The sequence below is a fragment of the Myxocyprinus asiaticus genome, chromosome 10, assembly GCF_019703515.2.
Source record: "Myxocyprinus asiaticus isolate MX2 ecotype Aquarium Trade chromosome 10, UBuf_Myxa_2, whole genome shotgun sequence".
Lineage (NCBI taxonomy): Eukaryota > Metazoa > Chordata > Actinopteri > Cypriniformes > Catostomidae > Myxocyprinus > Myxocyprinus asiaticus.
This window is the reverse complement of record NC_059353.1, coordinates 27,717,811-27,736,321: the sequence shown is the minus strand read 5'-3', so window position 1 is coordinate 27,736,321 and position 18,511 is coordinate 27,717,811. Positions and strand designations below refer to the sequence as shown.

At 34.0% G+C, this 18,511-nt stretch overlaps 1 protein-coding gene and 1 pseudogene across 3 annotated transcripts in view; both read left to right on the top strand.

Moving 5' to 3' along the window:
• The window catches only part of LOC127447113 (syntaxin-binding protein 5-like), a 261,085-nt gene extending 257,900 nt beyond the window's left edge, over positions 1–3,185 (top strand). For all 3 annotated transcript variants that reach the window (XM_051708704.1, XM_051708703.1, XM_051708697.1), the window contains one exon: positions 568–3,185. In XM_051708704.1, the coding sequence (XP_051564664.1) occupies positions 568–609 (42 nt within the window). In that variant the 3' untranslated portion in view covers positions 610–3,185. The remainder of the gene's footprint in view (positions 1–567) is intronic.
• A 1,388-nt stretch (positions 3,186–4,573) lies between these two features.
• On the top strand, positions 4,574–18,205 carry LOC127447566 (protein O-glucosyltransferase 2-like; annotated as a pseudogene).
• The last annotated feature ends 306 nt before the right edge of the window (positions 18,206–18,511 follow it).

Sequence of the window (18,511 nt, the reverse complement as noted above, 5' to 3'; positions counted from 1 at the left end):
GAATTTACTGAGTGCTCCCATGATGTAAGCGCGATGGCACATGAACTGATGCGTGACAGACACACAACCAATGAGTTGAAGGAATGTGCCAATGCGCTTGCATCACAGGAGCACTCGGGTAAATTCGGCCATTCGTCAATGCCTGACTGAAACCGATCTTTTATAGTTAAAAAGTGCTTAAATTTTGTTTTTTTTCACACACAAAGTGATCGTTTAGCTTTAGAAAAAATGTATGTCACCACTGGAGATAGGATGGATTATTCTTATGCTTACTATCTGTGCTTTTTGGACCTACAAATATCTAATCACCATCCTCTCTTATTCTAAGGACCTGCTGAGCCTGGATCTTTTTCTACAAATCTTCAAAAGTGTTTTGCAGAAGAAAGAAAGTCATACACATCTCAGATGGTAAATTATCAGAGAATTTTTATTTTTGGGTGAACTATCCCTTTAAGATAGTTATATTGCCCAGCCCTAAATAATAAAAATGAAGCTTACAGAACATTTAATGTGCTAATTCAAACTCATGTTGCTAACTTTGTTTTGATTTTGTTTTGTCCTCTACAGCTGATGCTGAAGTGCAAAGACAAGAAGTGGTATCAGTTTTAGAGGGTCCTGGACGAGGGCACATTTTGCTCTCATGCCACAAAAGGGTGCTATTCTGGCACTTGGACTTTCACTCTTAAAGAGAGAGAGAGAGAGCGCAAGCAAGGCGGATGGACAGAGAGGGACTTACGGGCCGATCAGCATCTCTTCTGTCTGTGTACAGGATTGGCTTACTCTGATTGTTTAAAAAGACAAAGTCAGATTACGATACGATGGATGTGTACCATTAATGTTTAAGAGTAAGAGGGGTTCCATACTCCTGTGTTGTGAATCAGACAACATCTTCATTTATGTACAGGGGTTCAATGGGGTCTCCTCACAAGAAGCAAAATGTCTCACGTTGTGTAGATACTTTGAAAGTTACGAAATCAACAAGAGTGCATGAAACAAAATGGATGACCTATAAAAATGTAAAACTGCCATATTAAAAAGCAGCATGTTACTTTAAAAAGGGAACTAAAAGATTAACTTTTATTTAATAACCTAAGCCAATAATATAAATTAATGACAACAAAAAAATTATATTTTTTGAAATAGCAAACAAATATATATATATATATAAAAAAAAAAAAATTATGCCTGCATTGCTATAAGGCCAAAATATTTTTTTGTTGATAACTCTACGCTATTTCTTTCAGCGATGCATATTTTCAGAATATTTACCACTTTGTCTTGTCATATTTGACTCTAATTTATCCACCCTTGTATTCCAAAGGATGGCCGAGGAACGAGTTTCCATGATTCGTACAAAGAGCGCAGGCTAACGGCAACTTACTAGGCCAAGCCCACCGACGTTCTGTCTCGAACGTTACAACACAACATTTTTCCGTTCTCTTTGCTGCTAGCTCGCAAAAAAACACCACAACCAACTTTTTAATCAGTCTCAAAAAGTAACTTCACCCTAGCCTAGAAACGTATGTCGTGACATGGTTTTAGAAGTGTGAGTAGTAAAATGTATTTGGCGCCACGTGACGAGTATGTATGTGAGGTCTTTTTCGAGAGTGTTTCTCTTCAAAAGCGTATGTAATACTTAATGTGCCATATTCTTGATGGGTAAAGTATCTTTACTGTTAAATAGCGATGAATTAACTCTCGTCTGTGATTAATATTCTGGGCTCTTACCTGTAGATACGACAAGCCAGCCAAACTCAGAAAGAAGCGTTAGATCTTCTTGCGTGTCTGTAAAAGAACAAATACTCTTTGATTTTTTTTTTTTTTTTTTTTTTTTTTTTTTTTTTGATTGTCATGATGTTTGTTATTCTTAAAAGGATCAATTTCAGCTGGCCTGTTATTTCATTTGATTCTCTCTTTGGTTGCCTTCGGGCACGTGTAACAACGATAGTGTGTTGTACCTCACTAAGAACAACGAGTGAATGACCTCTGTTTTCTCTGCCAAAGTTTGAATGCATTTGTGGAGAGATTTCCTTCACATTCCAGTACAAGGGACAATTTTATTTTATTTTTTCTCAATATAATGTCAAACAATGTTTTATACCTTATTACTGTAATGTCAGACGATTGTTCACATGTGTCTACTGGTTGACAATTGACTGTGGATATGGTGTTTTAGACCGACCAGTGGGCGATACTTATGAATTTTCATGTTTTTTGAATATGTGTCTGGTAAGATTAAACAGAGTGAGTCGCCTGCAGTTCATGGCAGGCGTGGATTAGTGTTACGTGTAAGCTAAATCTTCCAGAATCGTATTTTAAACTCATGTTGTGTTTCTATGGTTTGTCCTCTGATGACCTCGGACCTTCTATTTCTTTACTGTAACAAACTCAGCATCTCTTCCGTAGTCCATGCCTCTGCCCATTTGGCTTTGTAAATACAAGCTGCTACACAGTAACATATACGTTGTGCATTGAAATACATAAACTCAAGGTTCACGCAGATATACATTGTCAAACATTAGTCAAACTTGGGCTCTTACGCAATATTTTTTTTTCTCATGCTTTTACATTTGAAATAATGCTCATGGTGATGACTAATTCTACAAGTTTGAAGATGTTACGCATGTGGAGAGTGTGTATTTGGACACAAGACTCATCATAATGGTCAGCTAGTCCGAAGCCAAAGCCATGTAGAAATGTTCTTCTGAAGAAACCTGTTGGTTTTAGTTCATATTCACCATTATATTCGTTTTGACAGATTCTCCAATAATTCCTATTAAGTGTCAAAAAAGAATAAAAACTGACTCTCACAGACAGGGTATTTTGTTTGTATGTTCTCAGTTTTTATATGAAAATGTACAGTTCAACTGGGGGAGAGTGACGTGGTCATTGAGCTAAATTATTGACAAAAGTGATTTGGATATTCCTCTGTGAACGTCATACCTGTTTAAAGATGGTACTGTGTCTGATATTCTGACTGAAGTTCTGTAGGTCTAACTGTAGTTTCCTCCACCCCAACACTGGTCCTCTGATACCTCCAGAGAAGGCAGCAATGTCGGTCTTGTTTAAATGGATAATGCCACCTTTCGTTCTTATCGATATTCTAGTAGTGTTATAGAGGTTAATAAAAAATACAATGGAAAAATATGTTGATGCAAATCAAATTGAAATAAACATTGATTGATGTACACATCATTATAAGACTGGTTTGTTTCTGTCTCATGATGGGCTGGAACAATTTTAAATTCATTTATAGTAATTGTGTCACAATAGTGTCAAACATTTTGATTCATTTTTTAGAGAAATGTATTAATTTATAAAGATCAATTATTTTCAACAACGGATACATCGGACAAGAGGACTTGAAGGAAATAAAGCTACAGTGCCAAGGGTACATTAAAGAACAAAATGTGCATTACTATAATGACGACACAAGACAGCATACTTATTTTGTACATACAGTGCCCTTAGAAAATTATCATATCCCTTTGGAATACTCCAAAGAATAGTCAAACATGTTTTTTACAGCCTGAAATCAAAACACATTTAAAACAAAAAATAAAAAAAAATTCAGCTGTATTTACAAATTTTGCCTTACAACATTCTCCCCTGCAAAAATAGTTAGTGCTGGGCAGATTACTTGTTAATTGTAATCAGGTACTGATTACAAACTACATGACAAAAAATGCAACCAGTAATCTTGTAGTTTACATTTTTGGGGTAATCTAAACTGATTACTTTTGGATTACTTCCAATCTAATTTTATTTTATTTTGTCACATGCATTTGAGTAGGATAATCATTTTAACATAAAAGTACAAAGAGGAAGAAAATGTATTGCATTCTTTATTACTAACAAAAAGAGCCTCACAAAAAGTGCTCTCATGACATTTTTAAAAAGTGCATTAAACATTACATGAATAAACATGCAATAAACATTAAATCTCACAGCAATTACAGTACATGTCCAAAGTCTATAATTCAAAACACTGAGACATCAAGTTAATTTTAAGTGCATAAAACAATAGCAACATTATGAACATTAATGAATATAAAATGAACATAAAATTATAATAAAATGAATGAAAATTAATGACCATAAAATCAACAGCAATGATGTTGCTAGGTATATCCGTGGTATACTGATTTGGAATGAAAAATGCAAAAGATTGAAAAACAGAATGATTAAGGTGATTAATATATTATTAACAATTTAGTGCCATTGTCTTCTTAATATGTAATCATGTAATCCATAAAATGAACTGTAGTCTGATTACAAGTATTTTAAAATGTAATTTACCCAATTACAAGTACTTGATTTTTGTAATCTGATTACGTAATCCAAATTACTACCCAGCACTGAATATAGTCTGTCTGTCTGTCGTGATTATACCTTAAAGGAATATTCTGGGTTCAGTACAAGTTAAGCTTGATCGACTGCACTTGTGGCAATATTTTGATAACCACAAAAATTTATTTTGGCTTGCCCCTCCTTTTCTTAAAAAAAAAATAAAAAAAATAAAATAAAATAAAAAATAATCTGGTTTACAGTGAGGCACTTACAATATAAGTGAATGGGGGTGAGTGAAAGTGATAAAATCACTTACTAACCTTTTCTGTGTAAGATTATTGCCAATTTTACAACTTTGTTGCTATGACAATGTAATGTCAACAAACCTTAAAGTGACTGTAAAAATTATGATTTAAAAAACTTTACAGCTTAAATCATACATTTGTTTTAACAGAATAATTAAAGTTCTTTTGTAAAATTATAAGCTTCACATTTCTGCCTTTAAACCCTCCAAAAATTGGCCCCATTCACTTCCATTGTAAGTGCCTCACTACCCTCCATTTTTGCTTTTTTTTTTTTTTTTTTTTAAAGAAAAGATCAGACGAGTCGAAATACATTTTTGTGGTAATCAACATTATGCCAAAAATGTATGGAAATGGAATTGTTTCATATTAACATTCAAATGGAATGAGATCCACAAATAAAAAGAATGAGATTTATAAATATATGTTAGGAGTTTCACAAAAATAAAGTGAATTCAAAAATAAATAAAATGAGATTTGCAAATAAAAAAATTATTTACAAATATATTTTTTTTAACTCACAAACACAACTCTGTCCAGCATTAATTTGTGAATCACGTGCATTTATTTGTGGATCGCTTCCTGTGCATTTGCGGATCGCTAAACGCATTTGTCGATTTTGAAACAAATCTAGCGTCAAGATGTGCACACTAACTCAGCACCCTTATCTCAGTCACCCAGATTACTCAGATCGTTCTTTTCATTCACACATCACATTCCACCAAAAAAAATTTCACACCCAAAGAAATTAAGTACTTTTGACAAATTTGATTGAAATAAAAAGTATGATTAAAAAGAGCATCTTTAACAAACACAGTTTAAAAGCATAGTTCACCCAAAAATTAAAATTCTCTCATTTGCTCACCCTCATGCCATCCCAGATGCACCATCCCTTTCTTTCTTCTGCTGAACACACAGATTTTCAGAGGAATATCTCAACTCTGTAGGTCTGTACAATGCAAGTGAATGGTGGCTAGAACTGTGAAGGTCCAAAAAACACATAAAGGCCACATAAAAGTAATCCATACGACTCCAGTGGTTAAATCCATATCTTAAGAAGCAATAAGATAGGTGTGGGTAAGAATAAGATCAATATTTAAGAACTTTTTTACTATAAATTCTCCTCCCTGCTCAGTAGGTGGCGATATGTACGAAGAATGCACATTTTTTTTTTTTTCACAAAAAAGTGAAAGTGGAGATATTTATAGTAAAAAGGGACTTAAATATTGATCTGTTTCATACCCACACTTATCATATCACTTCTGAAGACATGGATTTAACCACTGGAGTCATATGAATTACTTTTATGCTGCCTTTATGTGCTTTTGGAGCTTCAATATTTTGGTATAATTATGGTATATTTTCAATATATATCACTTGCATTGTATGGACCTAGAGAGCTTAGATATTCTCCTAAAAATCCTGTTTGTGTTCAGCAGAAGAAAGTCTGGAATGGGGGTGAGTAAATTATTTACATTTTTGGGTGAACTATCCCTTTAAAATAACTGTTTGGGAAGGGCATTTTTCAGTTCCACTTTCAGCATCATACAGTTTGCAAGACTTAGATGTGTTAGTTAATTATGTGTTCACTTTTAGGTTTATATAAAAATACATGGAGAACATATTGGATTCAGGATCTTCATGGATGCCTTTCTTCTCTCCCTCACACGAAAAGTGAGTATTAGTCAAATGCACAGCCACTACAAATGTTTTTAAGCGTTTTAATGTAATGTGCATTTTCATAATGATAAAGAAACAATTCAAGGATGTGGTACGTCATTTTCCATTTTTAACCAATAGATGGCACTATAACACAAAAATAATGAAATCCGGTTACACTGTGTTGAATTTGACATGAGTGTTTCACAGTTTAACAGCTACAAACTGATAAATAACAGTTTCCAGTCCATACAGAAGTCTCGTTGTTCGGTTTGCACCATTGTTCCAAAGCAGCCAGACCAGAAATTTGAGCAAGTATTACTGAGAATAAGATTGTTATTCAAGCTTTGTTATGTTTGATCAGCAGTTTCTCATTAAATTCCTAATTTCCTATCTTCATATGTTGAAAGACTTAGTGTGAATTAATAACATATGTGAGATCAAATGTAATTTAAATAATTTAAGTCAAGTTTTTGTTGTTCAGGTCAGGCTTCCAGACATTGAGTTTTTTTGGTGAATTTGGGACACTGGCCCCTGGAGAAGAGGTGGGCCGCCGGAAATACAAGCCCAATATTTTCATGGTGTGGGTCCAGTGAAACACAAGACATTGTCATGCTGACCTATGACCTCACTGAATCTGTACTTGTGACCATGGGCAGGTAAAGGAACTGAATCAACATATAAAACCAATTTTTATTCTTACTGTATTTAATTCACATATAATGTAATGTTAATGTATTTATAATTATTCCAATATAATATCATGCAACAATTTCTTATATTTTATATCATATATAATATCAAATAATTTTTAAGGAATTTAAAATAGGCATACCAAATGTTTAGTCATTAAAAACATCATGAAATTTACACATGCAATGTCTATGACAACATTAATACAATGTATATGATATTTTGCTTTTTGATCAAAAACATAGCCCAGAGTTTACAGTAAAGAAAAATGATTCATCCTTATTTGTTTAGTCCATATTAAACAAGAAATGATCCATAACAGCCTTTTGCTGACAAATGTGTTGTGCTACATATTATTGGCCTCATCAGTTTAATTAAAAATGTTGTGAATACATTAGTACTCATTCTTACTTTGATCATTTGTAATGTGGCAGAGTGAGTCTGGACATGATGTCTGTTCAGAGACACAGAACAGAAGAAGAGCAAAGCATTCTGGAGGGGGCGAGACAGCAGGAAAGAGCATTTGGAGCTGGTTAAACTGGCAGATGTGAACCCTGCCATGCTTGACACCGCCTCACCAACATCTTCTTTTTCAAACATGAGAGCCTTTACGGGCTCCTAGTCAAACATGTGTCCTTTCTGACTTCTTTAAGGTGAGAGGTGTGGTTGAATGTATTACACAAAACTATAGTACAGATGAGGGGGGACCACCCTAATGTAGAATGAAACTTCCTAGGCAGGTACTGATTTGACTGGAGTCTCAATGTATATTCACCTTATGTGTACGTTTAAACATTTTAAACAGATTTTTCGGTAGCACTTTATTTTACAGTACTGTTCTACATTTACGTACTATATAATTACAACAATAGTAATTACTAGTTACTAACCCTAACCTTAACCCATATTAAGTACATGTAGTTACCTAATGCTACTCAGTACTTTCTTTGGTTAGTACACTGTAAGTATACTGAAAGTACACGTACTGTAAAATAAAGTGCAAACGATTTTTCTTAACTACTATTAATTTCTTTGGGTGTAGAGCCCTTTTATGTGCAAAACATACTAGTGCATTTTAATGAGTCTAATTTTTTGTTTCAGTATAAGTACCAGATAAATGTAGATGGGACAGTAGCAGCATACAGACTACCTTATCTTCTCACCGCAGACAGTGTGGTGTTTAAACACGACTCCATCTATTATGAGCATTTTTACAAGCAGCTCCAACCATTGGTGCATTACATCCCCTTCAGAGCTGACCTCAGTGACCTTCTGGAGAAAATCCAGTGGGCTAAAGACCATGATGAGAAGGTACATACTCCCCATACATGGACACACACACTAACAGTACACAAGTGTTCACAATGTGAACACAAAATATTATTATATTGTTTTTTTTCAGACTTGGGGTCTAAAAACCCTTTCAGTTGTTATTCTGTATTTAAGTAGTTATTTGGTCTCAATTACAATTTATTAAAGCAATAAGCCATGAGCATATTCATTACAATGATTTTACCACATTCTTAAGCATGACAGTAAGTAGATAGCTTAAAATTCCCTTAACTGTGGTAAAATTACTGTAACACACCCTTGTAAGTGTCATATTGCTTTCATTAAACAGCTTATGATGGTGCTGTAATTCAGCACAATGAGGCCTCAGTTCATAGTTGTTACGCAGAATGTGCATTTGTGAATGTGAGCGAGGACGTTAATTGTGCAAACGCCATCATAGTGTTGCAATTAAACATCATGATTCTGCCGTCTCTCTCTCTCTCTCTTTCTCTCTCACCTTATAGGCGAAGAAAATCATCCTGGTAGGTCAGCAGTTTGCAAGAACACATCTGATGGGTGACAGTGTTTTCTGTTACTACTTCAAACTCTTCCAGGTAAATGTTGTTACTTTCTTTGGTTTAGATTGCTGGTGTATCCACAGTGGTGCTGACTACACAGGAATGGAGAGAACGTTTTTCATTGTTCACATTGTTTCTCTGCACTTATCATTGTGTATATCTTATCCTATCTAGATCTTCCATCTTCATCCAAGTTTTATGTGATGTGTTCAAGGACACAAGAGGCACAAATCAGATAACCTATGTCTTACCGTCTGCACACCACACACATTCAGCAGGCATTTAAAGGAACATTCCGGGTTCAGTACAAGTTAAGCTCAATCAACAGCATTTGTGGCATAATGTTGACTACCGCAAAAATTAATTTTGACTCTTCCCTCCTTTTCTTTAAAAAAAAAAAAAGCATAAATCAGGGTTACAGTGAAGCACTTACTGGAAATTGTATGGGGTCAATTTTTGGAGGGTTTAAAGGCAGAAATGTGTAGCTTATAGTTTTTTTTACATACTTACATTTATTCTTCTGTTAAAACTCATGTATTATTTAAAGATTGTTTATGTCTTGTGGCTATACTTTTGAAACAGTGAGTATTTTAATGTTAACGGATTGGGTCCCTTCACTTCTATTGTATGTGCCTCCCTGGAACCCAGAAGTCAAAGTTATTTTTTATGGCAATCTATATTATGCCACAAATGCTGTCGACTGAGCTTAACTTGTATAGAGCACAGAATATTTCTTTAATGTTTGTGTTGATAAGACGATAAAATGTCTGTGTTAACATCAGAATTCTTCAATTTTCAAAAACATTCACAGAGACTAGAGGAACTTTTAATAAATTCTTTCAGACACTCTTAACAGACCCATCAAATGTCAGAGATTTCTCTGCTTTGTTGTATATTAACTGCTCTGAGTGTGTTTCTGATAATTGTCCAATATTTCATGTAGTTATTTGTTTTGAGTTTCTGTAGAGTTTTCTAGGTCTGCTGTGGGTATTTGCATATGATTTCACAATGTCAGTTCAATTTCCTTGGTTATTTCATAATTGAGAACTGTTACGAGACTGGATATCAGTTCTGGTAAATCCAGTAAATTAGCCATATTTTTTTCCACAATCAAACACACCCAGACATGCTGCCACGCTAAAAAAACTATTCTTTATTCATTATTATATAACTAGTATGGTTTGTCCTGTTTTCTAGTAAAGCTTTATTAACATCCCTTCATCAAGACAATTATTCAAAATTACCAATAAGATAGTATAGCAAATAATAATAATAAGCAATAATAATTTTAGCAATAAGATCACAAGATGTTAAGACTTATTTTTAGAGAATGTTTCTTGAAAGTTTTGTTCCATATGCAGCTTTTTAACATGCCATACACCTCACTAAATGTATTATTTTATTTCTTATTTACTAACAGCCATTTTTGTAATGCACTATGTTTTCCTTTACGCCTTGTCTTCAACACACTGTGAACCCTATAGACTCTGTATCTCTACAGACCCTAAAAAAATAAGACTCTAGCAAAATAAAACACTTTTTTTCTTTTTTTAAGAGTTATGTAGATGTAAACAATCCCAACTGTCCTTTCTGCTCATAGAAGTCATGAAGCACAAGTACCCTTGAGGCCATGAACCCAGGTGCTTAATGGTATCCCATAACTACAGGCAGCAAACATTAATCTTTAAACATATGTTCTGATCTCAAATAACTTCTCAGCCATAAACCTGAGGTGTGGAGATGTTGGAGGTCAAGACCACAGTGGCTACTTGAATTTTATTTGATTCTTTCTGTAGATAAAGAAGCATGTTTACAGTGATGCTTGCTTTGTTTTTTTGCGGCACAGTTAATTAAAAATTTACATAAAAGTAAAAAGTAACATGCAAAACTTCATGTTAATTTGCACATTTGTTTATCTGTACATTGAGTATTGTAAAATAAGAATAATATACCAATTTTATATTATATTTGTTTTGTTCAAAATTGAATATATATTTTAAAAGACCTTCCCTAGTGAAAAAGTAATATACCAAATTGTATTTAAAATAAATGTATTTCATGGTAAGTATACTACAAATACATTAACATATCTATGTATTAATTGAAAATACCATGTTATTGCACTTATTTCATGCTTTCTTCAAATGCACACAGATAAACTTTGACCACTACAAATGAAGTGGTAAAGTAGTAGTAGTGTAGCTTTTACAAATGCAGGGGAAGTATACATTAAGTTCAAATATAGTGTACTTTAAGAAAATACACTGGTTAGGTGCTTGTTTCCATCAAACTTGTTTTATGATTCTACAACTTGTTTGAACAGTGTTAAAAGCAACTGTAACACAGTTTTTTCTTTGAGCACACAAAAAAAAAACAAAAAAAAAAAAGTAGTGACATCAACACAACAACATTAAGTAGTCAGAATGCAGAGTGCATTGTACACCCAGTTTATACCAGACCAGCTTCCAAAACTGTAAAAATTACTGTGTTTATAGTTATTTATCTACATAAATATTAGTTAAAAACTGTCCCCATGCACAATTTGAATGTTGATGCAATCAAACTAAAAAGATTTAAATCTGCTTCCACAGAGAGAAACTATGTGCTTGTCATTATTTTCAGTTCACACAAACTGCTGCTCAAACATTTTTTTCAACAAAATGAAATGCTGTCTGTTAAGCCACTGATGATGAAACTACTGGAACCCTGAATTGGTTCATCTGTGGGATCTTGTGTATGGGTTCCTCCTCTTTATGTATCTATTAAATCAGTCTCAATCAGACAGTCTTTTGTTGTTTGTGTCTGCATTCAGCAACATTACCCTTGTACAGTTTACCCTGTGTTTTATAAAAATTTTAAAGCAGCATGTTGCATTCGACATTGTGTGACTTAAAGTGTGCTAAAGTATGTTTGAAATAGTTCCATTTTAGCACAACCAAGTATACTTAACACATATTTAGTTGCACCACAGCACTGCTTTCAGCAAACTAAAGTGCATTAAGTACAAAATTAGTTGTTCCAATTTAGCAGACTTTAAGTATACCAATTTATATTCTGCCAGCAATACACTTTAGTATACCGAAGCACCCAAAATTAAAGTGTGCTTAAGTATATTATTTTTTCACTAGGGTTAATTAACCAGTAAAATTCTCATTGAAATTTCTGCATGCATCCAGCTCTGTTTATGTGTGTTTAGAGGTACGCTGAACTGCAGGACACTGAGCCTAAGGTTCGAGATGGGATGGAGCTGGTGGAGCAGCAAAAGGATGAACTTTTCTCATGTTACTGTGCAAGAAATAAGGTGTGTGTGTGTGTGTGTGTGTGTGTGTGTGTGTGTGTGTGTGTGTGTGTGTGTGTGTGTGTCTGTGTGTTTGTGAAAATTGTCTCATAATTTACTCACCCTCATGCCATTCCAGATGTGTATGATTTTTTTTTTCTTCAGCAGAACATAAAGATTTTTAGAAGAATATCTCAGCTCTGTAGGTCCATATAATGCAAGTGGATGGTGATCAGCTCTTTAAAGCTCAAAAAGCACAGACAATCCTAATAAAAGTAATCCATATGACTGCAGTGGTTTAATTAATGTCTTCTAAAGCGATATGATTGGGTCAGAAACAGAATAACAGGGCAATATTTAAGTCCTTTTCACTATAATTGTTAACTTCCGGTCACTCTCCAAAATGTAAGTGCGTTGGCATGTTCAAATGAAAGCAAATCCAGTGAAGCTTGAGAACAGCAATCTCTTGTAAACAAATCGAGCTGTACTTCCGGTTGTATCGCGTCAGTTCTTATTTGAACATGCCAACGCGCTTGCATCACGCGAGGACATAAACAATTATAGTGAAAAGGACTTAAATATTGATCTGTTTCTCACCCAAAATGATAGTTTCGCTTTAGAAGACATTAACTTGTCGTATGAATTACATTTACTACGATTGTCTGTTTTTAGAGCTTTAAAGTGCTGATCAACATTCACTTGTAAGGACCAACAGAGCTGAGATATTCTTCTAAAAATCTTTGTTTGTGTTCTGCTGAAAAAAGAAAGTCATACACATCTGGGATGGCTTGAGGGTGAGTAAACGATGAGACAGTTTTCATTTTTGGGTGAATTAAGCCTTTAATTGAAATTAAAGTACATTATGCATACATTGTAAAATACATTGTACAATAATTGTACGCCCTTATTTTTAGCACAATAGGATTCCATCAAATCCTATTGACCACGCATTTCATTTTAGATCAGCCGCCAACATATTTGGATGGATTTTCACCAGAAAATCCAAAGGACACACAGTTATTGCATTAAGTGTCGTGTAACTGCAATGTGTTGACAGTGTGTGTATGTTTATCTTTTTGTAATAAATTTTGTATTATTATTTCTACACTCTAGCATGTCTGGTTTATATAACTTATGAATTATATAACTTTATTCATCTTTTATAAAGCATATGTGTTTTCTGCTGGGAATATGGCCAGCTTTGATTTGCTTTCTGTGTTTTTCACCTTCCAGTATCCCCATAATACAGTTGTATTGCATCAGAAAGTTTGGTAAAGGATAGGGCAGTATTTGTTTGAGTAATTTCATAGATAGGCTTGCCTATAACTTTAAAATCACAGACTAGATTTTAATATGCAAATATAAATTTGCAATACACAATAGCTGGCTATAAATTATAATAATAGTTTTCCATAATAACTGTAGGTGTAGTACATTTATTTGATGTCAAATACAAAAACTTACAACACAAAGCATTACATAAAATGCTGGATTGTATCCTTAAAAGCAAAGAGGACTTCAGACATGTATTTTTAATTTTAAGTAGTCATTAAGTAGATGGTTTTATGCAAAGCATCTAACAGAAATTCAGAGTATAGAACGTACAGCATTGCAGGTTTATTTTATATATATATATATATATATATATATATATATATATATATATATATATATATATATATATATATATATTATTTTCTTGTATCTTCTTTGCTCCTCAAATGTGTACACAGTGGCTCCAAAAAAATATTTGGACAATTTAGACTTTTAAGCAACTGGTGCTTTTTAGTGGATGCGTGAAGTCAGTTCCCCTCAAGTTCACACAGGTGTCCTGGCAGAGTAAATATGTGCATGGGCATGTTATCAAAGTAACTACGGACATGTTCCACTAACACTTGACAACCAGAAAGTATTCAAACACTTGTCTTCCTTTCACTTATATATACTGTTTTATCATTTAACTTAAACTTTGGTAACACTTTACAAAAAGGTTCTATTTGTCAACATTAGTTAATTAATTAGGTATCTTGTACTAACAATATATTTTTACAGAATTTATTCATCTTGGTTAATATAAACTTTTTTTTATGTTAAAATTGTATTAGTATATGTTGAAATTAACATTAACCAAAATTAATAAATTCTGTAAAATTATAATTAATTGTTAGTGCATGTTAACTGATTAAGTTAACTAATGTTAACAAATGGAGCCTTATGTAGTGTGACCTGAACGTGTTTATTATTTATTTTATTTTTTTGAATTAATTTTTGAATTTTCTTTTAACTTGTGTTATCTTTCTTCGGTGTCTAATGCTTACTAAATGTTTACGTATGGCGTTAGTATTCTAATACTTTTTGGGGCCACTGTGTTTTGTGATGATGCTTTCAGCTTTTTCGTTTACCAGAGGCGCATGCTCCCTCCTTTACGCTAGAAGGCGGTGTTAACAACATGTTTTATTCGCACATCGACGCAACACCACGTCGTGAGAACTGCTTGAAGAGACCACGCAAACCATTCATTCCTAAAATGGAGTTTTCAGAGGTAGTTTTCTCGAAAAAACACTAAATCCAATTTAACAGTTTGCATTTTTCTAAACTGCGTAGTAAATAATAAAACAGCAGAGTCAGCATGGACAATATGATTGAACATATCAAATAATTGGTCCACAACGTTGTGTTGCATTGTCTGATTTAATGCTTTATGAAGAATTCGTTTTTTGAATTGGCCTTTTGAAACTTTTAGAGAGTTTCTATATGATGAACGCAGGTGAAGGTGAGAATCCCGTTCGAGCAGAAACAGCTGGACGGTGTGTTTACTGTCCCCGCTGACGTCACCGCGGGATGCAATGCTGTGGTCTTGACGCATGGCGTAGGGGGAGACATGCGCGTGACACAGCTCGAGACCCTCGCGCGCGCTCTCGCCTGTTCAGGTATTCTGTGCCTGCGCTTCACTTGCAAAGGCCTAAACCTGGCGTACAGAATCAGAGCTTACAGAGCTGCTGTAGTAAGTATTTGTAATGATTGTGTGTTGTTCTAAACACATGATGCATATAAAACTGTTTAATTAGAATTGTATTTATTTTTATATTTTAAAACTAATATAATAATAAAATAAAACTATACAAATATAATTTAATAATTGTATATGTTATGTGTAATGTATAATTTTATTTAAATGTATGCATAATAATAATATTGATATTGTTAGTGCTATCATTGTGGTTGTTATATTTGTTTACAAAATGTCTATTCGTTTTAAAAATATATATATAATTCTTGGAATCTTACTATCTGGCAGGATTACTTAAAGTCCCATGAGAGATATACACCAAACAGTATTTTCTTAGGAGGTAGGTCTCACACACCCACACCAACTCCTTCACGCACACTGCATCTGAAATCACATACTCTCAGAGTATCAAAATCACTTTTATTTTCACACAACCATATACACAAGTGCAATAGTGTGTGAAATTCTTGGGTGCAGTTCCGAGCAACATAGCAGTCATGACAGTGATGAGACATATACCATTCTACAATAAACATCAAATTTACACAACACAATTTAAAATCTAATATACATATAATTACACGTAACACAATTTACAAATAATAACATACAATGTACATTATACAACACACACAATATAGAATACACATTATACAATAAAAAAAAAATAGTATATATAGTATATATAAAATGTACAGTAGGTTGTATTGTACTGTATTGACATTCAGGCTGTCGGTTGATAGTCAGCACTGCTCTGTATGTGCAGTATGCACTGCATTTAATGAGTAACTGGTAAGAAAGAACATTCTTTAGCTATGCAGGTGAGTTGTATGAATACATTCTGGACATACTTAATCCGGGAACATGGGCATTGTCCTGTGACCCAAATATATGAGGTAGTAATATAAACTGCGAAAACAATCTACTCTGGTTTTGTTATACAAGTACATTCTAATCAAGAGGAACATCTTGCTTGGTATATATAGCACTTACAGTTAAACTAAGCTGCCTGACTTGCATTGCTCCACTGTTTTGTTTGTTTGTTTGTTTTGTATTTTGAATCTGACGTCTTTTCAGCTACTGTGGTATTATGGGATAGTACAGATGAGCAGTGGATTCACTTCTGAAACTCAGCGGATGTAGTTGGTCATCTGGGTATTTTTCGCCTAATCTTTTATGAATACTAATGATTTGGACACCCCACCCCATTGGCATTCTGTTTTTGGCATAGGCTACTATATATTAGTGAAGTATGCATATTCGAATGCAGCTTCAATCTCTCTCTCTCTCTCTCTCTCACACACACACACACACACACACGTTTAGTTTTAAGGTCCTTTATCGGCATGACAAATATTTGAACATTCATATTGCCAAAGCGTTTACAGCTGAGCTGCATACAAATAAAACACTGCAAATCAACATATAGAATGTATGAAAAAGACAAAATATAGAATGTATACTTGACAAATAGTCTATGGTGTGACAAGACTGAGGAAGTGTACCAAGTATACAAAAAAGTACAGATTTCTATTTCTGTTTGAGTGAGCAAAGGTAGACGTGGTTATTTTTAAAAGAGGAATTGAAAAATCAACAAATACAGCTTGGGTTGAGGGGTTTTACTTTTTGGAAGAAAGTTACATTTGCCTGAAGTCAGCCTGCAGCCTTAAAGAATAGGTGGATATAAAGTGTATTTGTAATTCACTGTTCACAGTGTTGAATAGTTGGCTGATTTCCCCCCATATTTATATTATTATTATTATTTCTTTTTTAAGCCATTTTATGCCTTGCAATTATAATCATATAGAGATCCTGTCCTTTGCAGGACAGGAGATCGGGTGGAGATCGCATTAAATTGTCACTGGGTCATCAGGAGGTAGTGAATTTCTGAGACAAAAAGGAATTTGCTTTGACCTAGATTGCATGTCAAATGACCGTAGCTGTTTAGGTCATTGCGCTAGAACATGAAAACAATAATAACTATAAAGAAATAAATACATAATAATAAACAATTCAGCATTAATGCAACATTATATAGGGTCGGTAACGGGTAGGGGATTGGGGTCTGGAATGTGTTGTTTTTAGGCGCTTCCAGAATTTTATGGCTCTTTTTTGAATGTTCAAAAAGATAACCAACTCAAGAGGGACTGAGAGTTGAAAGAGTGGAGCGAGAGACCTTGAAAGTGTTTTGACTGCTGGCAGGTTCAACAAATGATGAAAAAGAGTGATTGTTTTAGTGCAAGACAAAGGCAGAAAGAATCTAGGAAAGATATGTCATATCTAAATGAGTCTCTCTCTCTCTCTCTCTCTGTCTCTGTCTGTCTGTCTGTCTGTCTGTCTCTCTCTCTCTCTCTCTCTCTCTGTGTGTTTCCAGGGCGTTCTATGGGTGCTCGTACAGCTGTGGCTGTGGGTCGACTCAAGTGTGAAGAACAGGAGGATGCAGTGCAGGGTCTTCTGTGTTTGTCATTTCCGCTACATCCACCAGGACAAACACATACACATATTCAGCGGAGTAAAGCCCTCCGTGAGCTGTCCCACACTCCTGTGCTGTTTGTTTCTGGCACTGCAGATAACATGTGTGAACAGGTGAACCCTGGTTGCAAGTTTTAGATACTGAGCACACTTTCAACTAATAGTAAATTACTTACGGTACATGGTTTAAATGAACTTCACAGATGAGGATGGTATTGGACAACAGAATGATTGTTTTATTATTAGTAGTAGTATTATTTTGTAAGAAGGAAATCTTGAGTTTTGATCACAGCAAAACTAACAGGTTCTTTTATTGATAACACTTTACAGACCTTATCTTGTGCTTGTTTTTCTCAGAAACTTCTGGAAAATGTTATGGTGGAAATGGAGTGCCCTACTGCCATTCACTGGGTAAAGGGTGCGAACCATGGACTCAAAGTACAGGGCAGGACAGAAGAATCTGTGCTGGAGGAAGTCAATTCACAAATCATTGCATGGATACTACAACACAAATGAGATGTGCATTTATAATAATGATAATGACGACTGTTAGATGGACAAAGATGACAACCAATTGTGCCTGAACCTTGAAAACTGTTTAACTTTCTGTACCTCATTGTGTTAACTGTTACAGACCTTTTATATAAGAATAATAAAGGTAATATAAAAAAAAATGGTTTTATTATATTCCTTACTATATTTTTATGTACTCGGTGGAAATTAAAATATTTTAATAAGTTTACTCAAAAAATATTAGTGTCATTAATAATAATTTGCATTAGGTAGCTAGTAGCTTGAAGGAAAAAAATATTTATTGATAAAATATCATAATAGTAAATAATTATATAATGTTTGCTCTAAAATGCGGGACAAACCGAGAATTGTGAGAGAAGCATAAATCGAGGTTATTGAGAGCCAATTTTTGGAGGGTATAAAGGCAGAAATGTGAAGCTTATAA